Consider the following 17,641-nt stretch of genomic DNA (forward strand, 5'->3'; position numbering starts at 1 on the left):
CTTATAAATTTTCCGAAAAATTCTGGTTTCTTTTAAGAATTAATTGCTTTGACACACAAAAAAATTTAAAAAAAAATTAATTTTGTTTAAATTAAATTTTTAAAAAATAAAATTTAATTTTTAATAATTCTTTAATTTTAAAAATTTAATTTTATTTTTTAAAATTTTTTTTTTTATTTTAAATTTTTTTTTTTTTAAATTTAAATTAAATAATGTTTATAAAAAAAAAATTTTTTTTTAATATTTTTTTTTAAATTTAATTAAAATTTTATTTTTTTTTTTAAATAATTTTTTTTTATTTTCCAATATTTTTTTATAAATAAAAATTTTAAAAATTTTTGCAAAAATTTTTTTTTAAATTATTTTTTAAATTTTAAAAAAAAATTAATTAAATTTTTTAAAAATAAAAAAAAAAGTTAAAATAAAAAAAGAATTTTTTTAAATTTTTTTTTAAATAATTTAATTTTTTCAAAAATTTATTTTAAAAAAAATTTTTTTTATTTAAAAAAAATTTTTTTTAAGGTTTTTAAATTTTTAAATTTAAAAAAAAAAAAAATTTTTTTACGGAAAAAAATAGAAAAAAAAAAAATTTTAAATTAAGATTTTTAATATTTCATGAGTAAAAATTCGTCTCGAACTTAAAAATTTTTATTTTGATAATGTTTTTTATTTATTTTTTTTTTTAATTTTTTTTTTTAATTTTTATTAAAATATTTTTTTTTAATTTTGAAAATATTCATGATAAAAAAATCTTAAAACCACAAATTGCCTCAATTTAACGAAATATGCTACATTCCTGATGTCGAGCAAAGGACAACTCAATTTATTGCTGTGCAAATCGGCTTTAGAGTATCATTTCGCTGCTCCGTTAGGAAATAAAAATATTTTGTAAATCGTTATAACTCAATCAATTCAATCTATCGCGTTGTTGTTGTTGTCGCTGCGCCGCACTATCAATAATAATATTTAACGTTCAATGATGCATCGCTAACAAATTGAATTTTATCGAATGATTTTACAGACGGTGCCTCGATTAAATCCATATCGGAAAATGTAATTGTTAATCCAGGCGAGGAGGCGATGTTATCGTGTTCCGTCGAAGGTAAGAAATCGTTAAAAAAAAATTAAATTTGGCGTTAAAAAATTAAATTATCTGTTTTTTTTCTCACACAGGCAAGCCATTGACGGAGGAACACATTCGCTGGGAACGCATCGGCTACGACATGACAATTAAAACGTCGACAACGTTCAGCAATGGCAGCAGCTATTTGCACATTAAAGATGCACAACGAGCGGATGTCGGCAATTTCCGTTGCATTGCGGATAATCGTGTGGCAAATCCCACAAGTCGTGACGTTTTGTTAATCGTGAAATGTGAGTCGCTCTAAAAAATTTTTAAAAAAATATTTTTTTAATTTATTTTTTTTTTTTCATTTTCACACATGAACAGTTGCACCTGAAATCGACAAATCACCGACGATGCTGAAGGCAGCAAGTGACGCCAACGAACGAGGACGTCTCGTGTGTCGGGCACAAGCTTCGCCCAAACCGACATTCATTTGGTCGCGTGGCGGACAAGTCATTCGCGTAAATCAAACGAACAAATTCATCTCGGAATATCGCATGGTTGACTCGCTCACGTACGAATCGGTGCTCATCATAAATCGTGTTGCGCCTGCCGATTACGGGGATTACGATTGCGTGGCGAAGAACGATTTGGGACAAACGAACGAAACGATCAACTTGAAAGTAACGTCGCCGCCTGATCCGCCCTTGGAGCTGAATATTTTGAATGTTACGCACGATTCGGTGACTGTTGGATGGAATCCCGGATTTGACGGAGGTTTGCGGGCAACGTATCGTGTGAGATATCGTGAAGCTAATACGGAACACTACAAATATGAGGATGCCATTCCGAATACTTTCAAATTGACAATTGGAGGATTAAAGATGAACACGTTGTACTTGTTCTCGATTCAGGCAATTAATCAATTGGGCGTTAGTCCGTATTTGCCCGATATTCGGAAGGCACAAACACTTGGTAAGTAAAAAATTTTTGAATTTTTCATTAAAATTTTAAAGATATTGAATTATTTTGACAGTAAAAAAAAATTTGGATTTTAAAAATTAAAAAAAAAAAAATTAATTTTTTCAAGATATAAAAATCTTATTTTGGAAACAAAAAAAAATGTAATTTTATTATTATTTTTTTTGAAGACTTTTTTAATAAAAAATATTTTTTTTTTATTTTTTCAAGAAATTAAAATTTAAAATTTTTTAAAAAAAAAAAAATCTAAAAATTTGTATTTTTTTTCGAAATTTTATTTTTTGAAATTAAAAAAAAATTAAGAGTTAATTTTACAAAAAAATATTTTAAAATGATAAAATTTTCATAGAATTTTTTTTTTTTAATTTAAAAAAAATTGAAAAAAAAATTTTTTTTTTTTCATAAAAAAATTTACAATAAAATTAAATTAATTTTTCCAAAAAAAAAAAAAAAAAAAATCATTTTTTGTTTGAAAAAAAAATTTTATTAAATAGTTTTTAATTATGAAAAATTTTTAAATAAAAAAAAAAATAAAAAAAAAGTTACAAAACTTTAAATTTTATAAAAATAAAAAATTAAAATTTTTTAATAAAAAATAAAATTTTTTGAAAAATTAATTATAAAAATAAATCAATTAAAGAAAAACTTAAAAAGTTGAATTTTACAAAATTTAAACAATAAAATTTTCAAAAACTTCTCATTTCATGAAATATAGAACTAAAAAAAAAATTTTTTTTGAGAAAAATTTAATTCATAAAATTAAATTCTAAGAAAAGTTACTTGAAAATTTTCAGTAAATTATTTAAAAAATTAATTTTAATAAAATTTCATATCAATTTATAATTTTAAAAAAATATTAAATTTTCGTCAATAAAATTTTAAATTAACCAAAAAATTAACATTTGAGTAAAAATGTTGACATCTTTAAACTTGATATTTGAACAATTTCACTAATTCACTTAAATTTTAAATTTAAAAAAATTCTTTTAATTTAAGATAAAATAATAATTTTTAATTTATTTTTTTTTATTTTATCTTAAATAAAAGGATTTTTTAAAAAAATAAAAATTTAAGTGAAATTATTCAAATTTAAGAAAAATTATCATTTAAAATTTTTTTATCTGTCAAAATAATTCACTTTCTACTCTTACCTCATAAAAATCTGTTGTAAAACGAAAAAATTAATAATCATTTCTTTGAATTCGCAACAAAAATAGACGCTCCTCCGCCTTCGCAACCCGCATCTTCGTTAGGAGGCCCGCCAACGACTTCTGCTCCGGGCATTGGCGGAGCATCCGGTCTCTTACTTTTAATTGGTATTGCATCCGGCACAGCTCTCGTTCTCCTTAATATCCTATTAATTGGCTGTTGCCTACATAAACGCACTTCAAAAAGAATTAAGCGAGGTAATTGCCTTGTCGTCGTCCTCGTCCTCCGAACGAGATCAAAGTTGTGCAAAAGGATTTTTCCTCTTTTTTTTTCGCGTGTCATGTGTGTGTGTTTTTCCGACGCGAAGTTAACTGAGAGAAAATTGAAGCAAATTGACTGTGCATTTTTTTTTTATTTTTCTCTCTTTTTTTTAATTATAAAATGGTTAAAGGACTCGCTTGTAAAAAGTCGTAATAACAAGTTTCTTCGTAATTGAATGAAATGTTTGGTCGACTTTTGTCACTTGAAGCGAATCAAAAGAGCTTTTTTTATATTATTACGTTACTTTCATTTTACAACATTTTTTTTTAATTTTACAATTTTTTTTTCATTTCTTATAATTTTTTTTCTTTTTCTTTTCATTTCATGATTATTACAATTATCATCATAATTTTGCATTATTTGCTGTGTAATTACGCCAGGACTCGATCCTTTGCCCGAAGAACTCAGGGAAAAGGGTGAATTGCCTTTAGTTGTTATTCTCGCTATTTCGGGCGCTTGCTTTTTGCTTTTGCTCGTGAACGCGGGGCTCATTTGTTGGTATGTGATCAAACGAAAGACGAAAGGTAAGAAAATTTTCTGTTGCAGTTACATAATTACAGTCTTCGTGATAAGGCAGAAGCAATGAGGAAAAATGTTTCATGTTAAATTTTAACTTTTTATTAGTTTGAATTAGCAGAAAAGCGATTTTCAAATTTTTAACGGAAATTTTTTGAATTGACATTTATTGAAATTTTTGTTAAAATCTGTCAAAAATTAATAATTTTTTTTTTATTTTTAAACATTTTTAATTATTTTTATTTTGAAATTGAACAAAATATTCAAATTTTAATTTTTGTTGCTTTGAATTAGCAGAAAAGCGATTTTCAAATTTTTAACGGTCATTTTTTGAATTGACATTTATGAAATTTTTATTGAAAATCTGTCAAAAGTAAATATTTTTTTAAAAATTTTGGTTTGAATTAGCAGAAAAGCGATTTTCAAATTTTTAACGATCATTTTTTGAATTTACATTTAATGAAATTTTTATTTAAAATGTAAAATTTTTTAAAATAAAAAAATTCTTTAAATTTTTATAAAATTAATGAAAAAAAAATTAAAACTGAAACATTTTTTCTCAAAAATTGCACCTTCCTTATTCGACAAACAACGAAATGCGAGAACGAATGAAGAAAAAATTTCATTTAAATAATTGGTTTAATTAAAAAGAAAAGTTTCTTTTGACGTTTCATGGAACTTTTTTTTTTGCTTTTTCTATTTGATTTGAATGCACAGTGCAATTTTTTCTTCCTTTTAATATTAGCAATTAAAAGCCATCTCGGTGCTTGTGGCATTCGTTCAAGCTAAATTATTATGATCATAATGAGCTATGCAATTATTTGCCTTGGTAGTAATTAATAAAGAGACAGAGAGAGAATGAAAGATTCTTCGCGCACAACTTTGATCATCGTCAAATAAATTTTCTGATTGAGTGATGTTTAATTTTCTGCCTTTTATTTGATTCAATTTAGAAACGTCAGCGCAAAATAGCAAATCAGCAACGATTGAAATGTATGCGCCATCGTCGTACAATGATACCGTGACGGGCGAAACTTTGTCTTCCGTTTCGGAAAAGAGCGATTCTTATTCCAACGAGGGAAGTAATCCAGATTATATGGTGAGTTTTCATTTTTTTTAATTTCTAAAAAAAAAATATTTATTAAAAAAATTTAAAAAAAAAATTCTTAAAATTGAAAAAAAAATAATTTTTGAAATTTTTGTTAAATCTGGCCAAATAAAAGAATTTTTTTTTAATAAATTTTCTTTGAATTTGATTTTAAATTTATAGAAATTGAACAAAAAAATTAATTTTCATAAAATTAATAATTTTTTTTTTAATTTTTTTGATTTCTGAAAAAAATAAAATTAATTAATTTAAAAAAAAATTAATTTTTAATTTTTTTTAGGATGAAACACGGAAAAAGGCTCAGTCGACATATTTGGTTGAATCTGCCGATATGCCGCCGCCGCGTTACCAAAAAGATGGCACATTACCGACACACTATCCAAGTGCAATGCCAAATAACATGATGGGAAATCATCATACACGTACCTTACCTCATCCGCGACATCACAGCGTAATCAATCAGAATTACGAGTCAGCGACACGAGCACGCGACGACCAAATGTTGAACAGTAAAACATTGAATTATGTCACAGCACCGTCCCCCGGGCCTCCGCTCGATGGTTCTTACTACAACATGAATAGTGATAGATATTTATCATATCCTCCAATGGTGAGTTTTTTGATTTTCTAAAAAAAATTTAAAAAAATTGATATGAAAAATTATAAAAATTTACCAAAAATTAAAAATAAAATCAAAAATTTGATTCAAAAAATAAATTAATTAAAAATCAAGTAAACAAAATTTAAATTTCATTTTTTTAAAAAATTATTTATTATTAAATTAATTAATTAAATTATTAATTATCAAAAATTATTTTATTAAAAAAAATTAAATTAAATTTAAAAAAAATCATGTTAATGAAATTTTTTATTAAAAAAAATTAAGAAAATAAATTAAAAAATTAAATAAAAAAAACCAAGTTAAAAAAATTAAAAAAAAAATAAATAAAAAAATAGTAAAAAAAATAAATTTAAGAAAAATTTTAAATTTGAATTAAAAATTAATTTTAAAAAAAATTAAAAAAAAATATTTGAAAAAAAAATTAATAAAAATTAATTTCCTCTTTTCAGGATTATCCAACTTTGGATTTTTCAACTCCTCCATTACCGATGTTGCCTGCACAGCATTTACAAAATACGGGAGGCGGCACGTTGCGTCGCGGCATGTCGAATCATCGGGGCCTTGTTCCGCCGCCAGATGTTACGCACGTGACGCACAACAACATGCACGACAACGGTTCGACGCTCGGCGGAACAACGGCTCAACAACCGAAACAACCACAGGGTATTCTGAAAGATCCAAATCGCACGAAACAGCAACAACCAAATAACGTACAAATTCTAAATGTACAAAATGCGCCGCCAGGCACACTCCTCGGCAACAATCTCCTCATGACGACGGGCTACGATCCGAATAACACGAATCTCGGATCCTTTAATGCGTCACTCGGCTACACAGATGCCGATGGGCATTTAGTCTAGAAGAAAATTGACGTGAAAATTTTTGTGGATGTTTTAAGACGAATCTCAAGTTTATAAATAATAGTTATGTTTATGTATATAAAGTATATATGATAAAAAAATTCTATATGATGAACGAAGACAACGATAAAAAATAATTTTTCAGACAGGAAATTCAACAAAAAAATATTAAAATAACTTTTTTTTTAATAATTGATCAATTATTATTAATTAATGATAATAATAAAAATATTTTTTTTTTACAAATTAATTAACATGACAGGATACACATGATGATACTCAAGATAAAAGAAAATTTAATTAATTTAAGAAATCGGAAGGAAATTATTTTTTTCTTATTTTTCCCCCTTGATAACTTTTATTATTATAATTATTAAAACGAAATAGAAAACGAAAAAAATGTATAAAAAAATTTTTTCACTCATATTAACTCATATTCTATCGACGAAAATTGTATTGTTATATAAAAAAAATACCTCCTAAAATAATACAAAAAAATTGCCAAAAATGAGAATATTTGTATAAAAATATTAAACTTTTTATTATTATATATTGTAATATGAAATTACTTTTTTCTCCCCAATATATAATTGTTAAACAAGACTTTATAGAAGGTATTTGTAAATATATAACTTGTCAACTGAAATTAAAGAAAAAGAAAAGAAACATTAAAATCAGGAAAAATTTACTTTATATTATTATTATTAAATATTATTATCATCAACATTAATTAATTTGGCATTCTTAAGAAAAAAACAACAAAAAATAATGTTAAAACTTTTTCAAGTTATATTTTTTTTATTATTATTATTAATGTTAATACTAACTCATTATTTGACTTTACCAAAGATATTTAATTATATTAAACAATAATATTAATTTTAGTTAATGTTTTGATAATAATATATACAATTAATTAATTCACAGGCAATTTTAGTCACAGAAAGTGATCTCATTTTCCATCATGTCACATTTTCCGTTTTATCCGAAAAAAAAAATAATTAAAAATGTAAATGACAAACAATTCAAACATACAGTAAACTTTTGATAGTGTTGTAATGAAAAGTGCCTTATAGTGAAAAAAAATTATATAAAATAATATAAAAAAAACGACGAACTGATAAACAATATTATTTTATTGGAAAATTCATGCAACAACGCAACGGTTTGCAACAATGTATCAAAAAAGTAATTCAAAAACTCAACACATGGCGCGCTAAAGTCGCTTCAAAAAAATTTTCCGTTAAACATACATTTTTTAAGCTGCGGACAAAATTAAATTTTTCTATATTATATACATTATATAATATATAATATGTATATTATATATAATTATATTATAATATTATTAATTAAATTAATATATTATATTAATTCATATATATATATAATATAAAAATATATAATATATATATAATATATAATATAGAAAAAAATAATTTTGTTCGCCCCTTAAAATTTCATACAGGAAATAGTGACAATTTTACCGTACTAAACTAAAATTGTGTAAAATGTGTAAAAAAAATCTTGCTTCCATCTTTAATAAAAAAAAAAACATTTCACCTCATGATAAAATTCTTCTGTGTTCTTTCGTAAGATAAACTTTCTCTCATTGTTTAAGTAAAAAAAAATAATTTTTAACAACGAGTGACTGTTACTTAATTATTAAAAAAAAGATAATCAATGTTAATGTCGTTTTTTAATTCTCTTTAAAAATTCTATGAATCGTTAAATATTTTTTCAGTCCAATGTATAAAAAGAAAATTAATAATAAAAAATTGTAAATACTAATTTTAAAATTTTGTAAATATGGTACGAGTAAAGTAAAGTAATGAAAATCCAATAATAGCAGATAATAAAAAATTAGCAGGAAAATTTCTGATATTATTAGAGGTAAAAATGATACAAAAAATGTGACACAAAGAAGATATAGTATATGAAAAAATTATATATAAGAGGAGATCTTTTAACATAATAAGTAAATTTTGTTATAAAAGTCTTATATATAAATATATAAATAAATAAAAAAAATATATATAATAAAAATAAATAAATTACAACTTTACTAGTTTAATTATTTTAATCAAGTACTTTATATGTAACAATATTAACAACATGTATAATGTAAAGAGTACTGTAATAATGAAATATATATTAAAAGTAATAATGATAATTAATGATAAAAAAAATTATTATAATAATATACAGAATTTAGATAGATTAATTATCGAATTTTTTTAATTACAAAATAAATTATAATAAACAATAAATAAAGAAAAAACACAAAAAATAATATTATAAAAAATTTTAAAACTAAAGAGTGACGTTTTAAATTCAACTAAAAAAAAAATCTTCTTTAAAAAAATATTTTTGGCAATTAATTTTCCTTATAATTAATTTTTCTTTGTTAACTTTTGGTCTAAGTTTTTTTTTTAATAAAAATAAATCTTTATTAATTTTAATTAAAATTAATTAATTAATTTCATAAAAAATTGTATATTATAATATTAAACAAAAAAAAAACAAATTTTAAGAAAGCCAAAATATGTAAATCGAAGATAATAATAAAATTTAAAAAAATCGATCAAAATAAAAATGAAAATTATCTTAAAAAATTTAAATATTTCTCTTTTTATTATTATAAACATTTTCCTACAACTCACTTCCGTAATTTTTCTCTGTCCCCATCAACTTCGTTATTTTCAAGGGTAGAAAGCTCAAATTTGGGTCAAAACTTGATGAAATTTTTCGCCAATGGTTCTCTACTAATCAGATTTGCAATTGGAGTTCTCTATCTGGGACCCCCCATATAGCCCATATACCAATAATCAAAAAAATTTAAAAAAAAAATATTTTAAAAAATATTTAAATAAATTTTTTTTTAAATATTTAAAAAAATTTTTAAAAAATATAAAAAAATAAAAAAAAATAATTTAAATAGATGAAAAAAAAAATTTACACTTTTTTTTAAATATTTTTTAAAAATATTTTTAAAATATTTTTAAAAAATTTTTTTTAAATATTTTTTTTTTTGTCTCAAAATAATTCAATTCAGGTAAATATTTTATGCTTTATGGTTCAACATTTAAATTAATGATAAAAAGGATTAAATTTCATTTTCATTCAAGGCGCGCTTGATGTAATTTATGATCCTTTTGTCCTTTAAAACAAACAAGTTAGACGCAAAAAATGTCATGCGGGCTCAAAATTTGCGTATTACTTTGCTGGATTGTCCTATTTTTACGATTATCATGAGAAAGTTCAAGTGTGTGGTATACAACAAAATTGGAAGTGTGCCAAAAAACGAAAAATTTTCGACGACGATGTAATTTTTTAAGCAGAAGGACGACGACGACGATGCAGGACAAGAAATTTTTATTATTTGACGTCATGTTCGTCTTCATCGTCATTCGTGTAAATAAGTGCAAAATTGTTCTTTTGTTTGTCTTTATGTTAAAAAGCGAGTCAGCATGTCTTCTTTTCTTCCCCATTCTTTCGTGTCATCTTCATTGTTGGAATAAATGTCATGTCGCTATCAGATGATTTCAAACAACGTGAAAAATTTTTTCTGAGGGAATTTTCGCAAGTAACGTTTAATAAATAATTATTCCATGAATTATGACATTTTCTCGTTATTTAAATTAAAACTGGAAATAAATTCATCCCAATTTGCATCCGCATTCATCTTCATTTGTCGGCGAACTTGAACGCATTTCGATAGAAATTCATTGCAAATTCAATTACTGACGCGACTGCAAACAAAAAACAGAAGAAGCCAAAAGTCAATTTAATCAAATGAATCTGCGATGCGCAACAAAATTTATCAACATTAAACTAGAAACCGATAAATACTGGAAATTATTTTGCGATCCACGTGATAGGTAAGCAAAAATTTTCTGTCGTTGACATTCTGAGACAATAACCTTCAATGTGTGTGTGCAAAAAAAAATAATTATTATTATTTGATGTAAATTGATACTAAAACAAAACGATGAAAAAAATATAGAGTTCCAGCTGAAATGATGGTTTATTATGAAAAATGGTGTCACATGACGGGTTCCGTGAATGCATACTTGCGAGACTTGAGACCTTGCTTTTAAATGTTTTATGTTTTTTTTATAAAATTTAAAATTTTTGGAAAATTTCGGGATTCAGATTTAATAAAAATTTTAAGCTCAATAAGTTTACTCTAAAAAAAATATTAAAAAAAATTTTTAAAGTCGATTTTCAAAAATTATAAGGTTTTTTTTTATTAATTAATTTAAAAAATAAAACAATTTTAATTTTTAACAATTTTTTTTTAAATAAAAAGAAAATAATTTTTTTTTAATAAAACAAAAAAAAATAAATAAAATTCAAAATTAAAATTTAACGAAAACAAAATTTTTTAAATTAATAAGAAAAAAAAAATAATTTAAGAATCGATTTGTTTTTTTCTAATATTTTTTTTTATTAATTATTTGTAAATATATAACAATCTAAATTTTAAAAAAGTTTTTTTAAATAAAAAAAATTAAAAAATTTAAAAAAAAATAAAAATTAAATTTTAAAAAAAATAAAATTTTAAATAAAAAAATAAATTTAATTAATTAAAATAAAATTAAAATTTTAAATTGAAATTTTTGAAATTAAAATTAATTAAATTTAAATAAAAAAAAAATTAAAAATTAATAAAAAAAAATTTTAAAATTAAAATTGATTAAAAATTAAATTTATAATTAAAAAAAATAATTTATTTTTAAAATTAAAAAAAAAATTAATAAAATTTAAAATCAAAATTGAAAATTATTAATTTTTGAAAATTAAATTTAAAAAAAAATAAATTTAAAAAAATAACTTAAGAAGTTTTTTTTATTCAATTATATAATTAATAAAATTAATTAAATTTGTAACATAGAATTTTAAAGGAAATTAAAAAATTTTGGAATCGAAGATTTTTAAAAATTAAATAATTTAAATTTTTAAAATAAAAAACAAAATTAAAAAAAAAAATTAATAAATTTAAAAAAAAAACTCTAAAAAATTAATTTTGCCAAAATAACGAAACCAAGTTAGAATGAAGTTCCTGCCATTTAGCATCTGGAGTACAAGTGAAATTGCCACGTATCTGTCCCATTTCATAATCACGTGGTTTTGTCCTTCTACAATATGAACCATAACATATATCTTCGAAAATTCCTTTCGATTCTAAAAATGTCATATCCTCAAGAGCCTTCGAACAAGCAATTTCATTGTCATACCAATCAAACGTCTTGAGTTCCGGCAAATATTCGACCAATTTGTGCACATTCAATTCCGTGAGATAATTCGAATTTAATGTCAACGTATGAATTAACGGATTATTTTTCACCAATTCTGCGGGAAATTCTTTCAAATTATTCGAAGCAAGCCACAATTGCCTTAATCTTGGATTGTCAGCGAAAATATTGATGTTATCGAACTTTTCTAATTGATTAAAAGCCAAATTAATAAATCCCATGTTTGAAATTCCTCGAAAAGTGTTTGGATGCAATTTCTTGATTTGATTCCCATGAAGCTCGAGAGAAATTAATTTTTGACATTGATGGAAGGCGTCTTCTTTTATTTCTTGAATTCCTGAATTTCCTAATCGGATTCTTACGGTTTGTGGAAAAGCGTGGCAAATATTGTTGTAAATAATGGGAATGGTACTTCCGTCAATTAAAACTTGCTGAATTGTGGCTGTATTTGTTCCTGTCGATGGTAGCCATTCATAAGGTTCAACGGGGATTCGAATATTTTCAAAGTAACAACGATCAGGTCCATTTTCAAATTTGCACTCGTAAACAGGAATTTCTGCCGAATTAAATGCGACTAAAAATGATAAAATTAAAATTAATTTTAAATCCATTTTTTTTTAAAGCGAACGATGAAACACGATTGAAATTAGAATTAAAACTGAACAAAAATCAAAAAATTTACTTCTTTTATTTTGAATTTTTGTCTTATCATTGCGAATAAAAAATGAAAAAAATAACAAAATTTCTAAAAATAAATTTGAAGGTGAATTCAAAAAAAAAAATTTGATAATGATAAGAAAAAATGTTTTCATAGAAAAAAAAACTTTTTTTTCAATTCTTTCAATTAAAAAAAATAAACAAAGTTTGATTAAAATTTAAAATAAATTTAAAAAAAAATAAAATAATTATGAAAATTAAAATTAATAAATACTTAAATTACTTTAAAAATGTTAATTTTCAAGTTAAAAAAAATAAAAAAATAAAATTTAAAGAAATTCAAAATTTATAAGAAAAAAATGTATTAATTAAATTGAATTCAATTATTGTCAAGTTTGATTCGATTGATTGGAATTTCAAATAATAATTTTTTAAAATAAAAAAAATAAATAAAACTAATAAATGGTACTTGTACCAATTTGTAATAAATTAAAATTAGTAATAAATTAATAAAAAATAAAAGTTAATTAAACTAACAAATTTAAATAAATTAAAAATTTAATTGAAAATAATTAATTTTTTTTTCTCTAAAAAAATTTAATTAAATAAAAAAATATTAAATTCGATTTGAAATAAAATTAAAAGCTTAAATAAAAAAGTTTATTTAAATTAATGTATATATTATTATTTTTTTTATTTAATTTTTAAATTAAAAAAAAAATAAAAATTTTGAAAAAAATTAATCTAATTAAAATTAATGTTAAAAATAAAATAAATAAAAGTAGATTTCATATGAATGAAATAATAAATTTTAATTTTTAAATAAAAAAAAAATTAAATGAAAATTTTTAAATATAAAATTTAAAAAAAAACTATAAAATTAAAAAAAATTAAAATAAAAAAATATAATAATTAAAGGTATAAAAAATTTAAAGTAAATTCAAATAATTTTTTTTAAAATAATAAAAATCTATATTAAAAATAAATTTAAAAAATCAAAGTAAATTCAAAATTAAAAAAAATAAATAAAAAAAATTTGAAAGTAAAATTAAAAAAAAAATAAAAATTTATTTTTGCAAAAAAAAAAATATGTTAAACAAAAACTCACCAATATCCAAAAAGAACGAAACTTTTCACCCACGAGCTCATACGTCTTATCACTCATATGTTCTTTTGATCCAGCAGACACAAAACAGACAGATTGTTTGTCAACGCTTGATTACCCATCAGAAATTCATTTTATTCCATATAAATATAAATAGAACGAAATACGAGAAGCTTTCATCATCAACATTCGAAAAAATGTGTCAAGTTCAATGTAAACATAAATCCACATAAAAAATCGCGATGAAACCAAAAACAATCGAAAAGAAAATAAACAAAAAAAATTGGACCTCCCTTAAAATTTAACGTACTCAGCAAAAATTGAGACGCAATTCCATCACAGGGATAATTCCATAAATAATTTGGTGATAAAAAAACAAATTGCGTAGTTACAGTTTGAACATTTGCCTCCCTCGCACAGAACACACACGAAAATCATTAAAAATCTATTACGACAATACGTGAAAAGTTTCGAGAGAAGTGTCATGACCTCGTAACATTTTTTTTTTGTGAATGCGAATCGAATGAGATGAACTTCGTTCTTCGTTTCAACGAAAACATTTCTTTGTACGAAGAACGAAGGGACCTTTTCTATACGCATTCGACCTTGAACTTTTTTTACGTCGTCGATTTTTTTGTCTGTAAAAAGGTCTCTGTCAATAAATCGGGAAGTATAGTATTTCAAAAAAGGGATTTTCTCGATAGGATTTTCCCTAATTTCATCAAAAAAGGATAAAAATGACATTTTTGACAATTTACGTCAAAAAATCCTCTTTTTATCAAAAAGTCATTGACGCGCAACGTTGCCCTACAATGAATTGTCCTTGTCCCTTACGACAAAATCGACACGTTTTCATGCACGTTCCTATCGAATTTCACAGGAACTTACACCTACAACGTGTAAATTGTTGCCAAAAAACAGCATCCTTCAAATTCGTACGAAAAAGGGGAAATTCTCATCAAAGAAACTTCAAGGACAAATTTTTAACATAACATTTTGAGTACTGAGACCCTTTTACTGAACGCGCATTCTTCGATAAAAAGTCCAACGATCCTTCCTAAGTTGACGTATGTGAGTCGTATGGGCACGTAGAGACATGCTTCGAATACAAATTAGGGGTGAAGATATGGAGACGGCGCGCAGAGTGCGGGGTAGCAACGGGAAATCGCATGAATGATACGAAATTCATTCTGTTCTGCTCGTTCAAGTTTTTTTTTGGTTTCGTTGTATTTGTAACTGACTGGAGGTGTGTCTTTTGGTAGTATGTGTGCGTTTTTTTCTCGTAGTCGTAGAATTATCGAAAAATGCGAGGAAAACATATCGTTAACAGTTATTAATACAGCATGAAAGGTTGAAAAGTTTCGTTTAATTTATGACTTTATCGCATTTTTATGAAATTTACAAAAATTTTTTAATAATTTTTTGAATTTAAAAGAATTTATTTTGTTTTTTTTTTAATTTTTTCGATAGTTTTTAATTTTTAGTTGATGAGAAGTATGAAAATGATAAATGTCAGATCAAAAATTTGAAGATTATAATTTGGCGCCAAAAATAAGATCTTTCAGAAATTGATCTAACGTTTATCAATTTTATACTTCTCATTTTCTGTTGAATTTTAAAAAATAACTCTTATGTTTATAAACAAAAAAAACTCAAAATTTGACTTTTTTTGAAGAAAATATTAAAATTTTTGAATCAGTATATTTTCAAAATTTTATTAATTAATATTTAAAATTTAAAAAAATTAGCAATTCGAGTAATTTCAATAAAAAAAAGTTTTTATGTCGTTTTTAAAAAAATTAATTAAAATTTTTGCCTTAAAAATTTATTTAAGCTTGTATCCAAAAATTTTAAAATCTAACAAGAAATTTTGAAAAGAAAAGCTTTTATGATATTTTTTTCAAAAATAAACTGAATGAGAAGTATGAAAATGATAAATGTCAAATTTCCCGCCAAAACTGTGATCTTTCAAAAATTGACATTTATCATTTTCATACTTCTCATTTTACATAGAATAAAAAAAAATTATTTTTAAATTTAAAAACAAAAAAAAAATAAGAAAGTTAACAAAGACTCACAATTTTGATGTTTTGAAAAAATTCTGTTAAAATTTTAATACGAAAAAATTTAATTTCATCTTCATAATATTATTTATAAACTAACATTCAAAAATTTTAAAAAGTAACGAAAAATTTTGAAATGAAAATTTTTAAATATAATAATTTTTAAAAATTTAATTAAATGAGAAGTAAGAAAATGATAAACGTAAAATTTCCCGCCAAAATGAAGATTTTTAACAAATTTGACATTTATCATTTTCATACTTCTTATTCAATAAAATTTAACTAGACTCAAAAACATCCAAAAACTCAATTTTTTTCCATAAAAAATTCAGAAAACGCGTTCCAACTTACGACTTCATGTTTATTTTTAGTACACAAGTGACTTTTATGTCGAACGTTTCAATAATATTGCATGATGCTAAACGATAATAGCGGTAATTACTATTTAAAAAATAATTGCTAAATGTATGTCATAAAAAAAAAACTTGACATCCCGGAAAAACAACAAATTTTTCACAAATTAAGAGCAAAAATGAATCAAACAGCTGAGAACTGAGAAAGTCATCACTTCCTACGAAAAAAAAATTGTTATTTTATTACAAAATAATTTTTTGTGTGTTTAAAAATAAACCATTAGCGACCTACTCTCACAAAATTTCCATTCGTCTTGAAAAGAATGCAAAACGGCGCAACATTATTTTTGGATGCCATTACATTCCTCTGAAAAAGAAAACGCCATGCGGCTCCATTTCTACGTACCGAAGTAAACATTTTTCCAATTTTCAAGTTTTTCCATTGCAAATGCTTCGTGCGCATGTTCGGGCTTTCTCGTATCTGAGTCACGGCTTTATCATGCAAAAATGTAAATAAAAATTTTTTTGTCGAAATTTTCAATGAAAAAGTTAAAATTTTAGAATAAAAATTAATTTAATAAAATAAAAATTAATTAAAAATTCAAAAATTTCAAAAAGTGACGAAATTTCTGAAAGCAGAGTCGCGTAAATGAGCCACGTGGTGCTTTCTTGCACGTACTTGACGCATTGTAACTCCGGCGAAACACTTTTTAGGTTCACGTGCATCGTCGTGTGCGCGTTTCTATACAAAAACTGAACTCGAGAGTGGAAATCGTGCCCTATACATTTTCGGTTTTCCTGGTTTAGATCAGTACTATTTCAACTGTCGTACCGTTTGGACCGAAAAAACAAGAATTAATTCTTCCGTAATACTACATGTGCTACATGCAGCTGCGTACGTGTGTGTGTATTTATGAAGAAAAATGATTTATTTATGTTGACAAAAATTATTGCAAACTTTGTGACAAGTTAAAGTGAGTAAAAAATCGAAAAAAATATCGAAAAATCATAAAAATTCAAGCGAAAATTGAAGAAAAATCTGTGAAAAACGAGAATTTTTGTGCAGCAAAATTTTCTGGGGCACGTAGCCACCCTCGGAGTACATACACTAACACAAACAAAAAAACGGGCACTAACACAGAGATAGGGACGGTTAATAAACGGTTTCGCATACCGAAACTTTTCCCTTTTATGCCATTCGCTTTTCAGATTGTCTTGTGAAAAGTTATCGCTCTTGCTACAATTTTTTTGCGCAAGCAGTAAGAATCGTCTTCTTTTAAAAAAAAACTTTTTATTTTAAATTTATTTAATTTTTCCCAAAAATAATTCCTTGAAAAAAAAATTAAATTAATTCCTGAAACCCAATTTTATCGATTTTCTTGCAACCGTTTTGTTTATTTAAAATTGTGTACATTGTCTGTGTGTGCATGTAGCAAAAAAAAGGGAAATCAATACTACGAAGACGAGTACAAATCGGTGCAAGGACAACAAAGAAACAATTGTGAAGAAGAAAAAGTGCCGTGTTTGCCCATTGTTCCCTCGGATTTATTTACAGCAAAAAAATAAAATAATAAAAAAAAAT

At 23.9% G+C, this 17,641-nt stretch overlaps 1 protein-coding gene across 2 annotated transcripts in view; it reads left to right on the forward strand.

Annotated features, from left to right (window-relative positions):
• The window catches only part of LOC134833669 (synaptogenesis protein syg-2), a 214,259-nt gene extending 207,493 nt beyond the window's left edge, over nucleotides 1–6,766 (forward strand). Inside the window, exons 14-21 of one of the 2 annotated variants that reach the window (XM_063848085.1) lie at nucleotides 1,022–1,102; nucleotides 1,174–1,374; nucleotides 1,451–2,041; nucleotides 3,265–3,453; nucleotides 3,898–4,041; nucleotides 4,987–5,132; nucleotides 5,422–5,751; nucleotides 6,213–6,766. In XM_063848085.1, the coding sequence (XP_063704155.1) occupies nucleotides 1,022–1,102; nucleotides 1,174–1,374; nucleotides 1,451–2,041; nucleotides 3,265–3,453; nucleotides 3,898–4,041; nucleotides 4,987–5,132; nucleotides 5,422–5,751; nucleotides 6,213–6,623 (2,093 nt within the window). In that variant the 3' untranslated portion in view covers nucleotides 6,624–6,766. The remainder of the gene's footprint in view (nucleotides 1–1,021; nucleotides 1,103–1,173; nucleotides 1,375–1,450; nucleotides 2,042–3,264; nucleotides 3,454–3,897; nucleotides 4,042–4,986; nucleotides 5,133–5,421; nucleotides 5,752–6,212) is intronic. The other variant, XM_063848078.1, reaches the window with a different exon arrangement.
• Nucleotides 6,767–17,641: the final 10,875 nt, after the last annotated feature.

This window comes from Culicoides brevitarsis, chromosome 1 (assembly GCF_036172545.1).
Source record: "Culicoides brevitarsis isolate CSIRO-B50_1 chromosome 1, AGI_CSIRO_Cbre_v1, whole genome shotgun sequence".
NCBI classification, from domain to species: domain Eukaryota; kingdom Metazoa; phylum Arthropoda; class Insecta; order Diptera; family Ceratopogonidae; genus Culicoides; species Culicoides brevitarsis.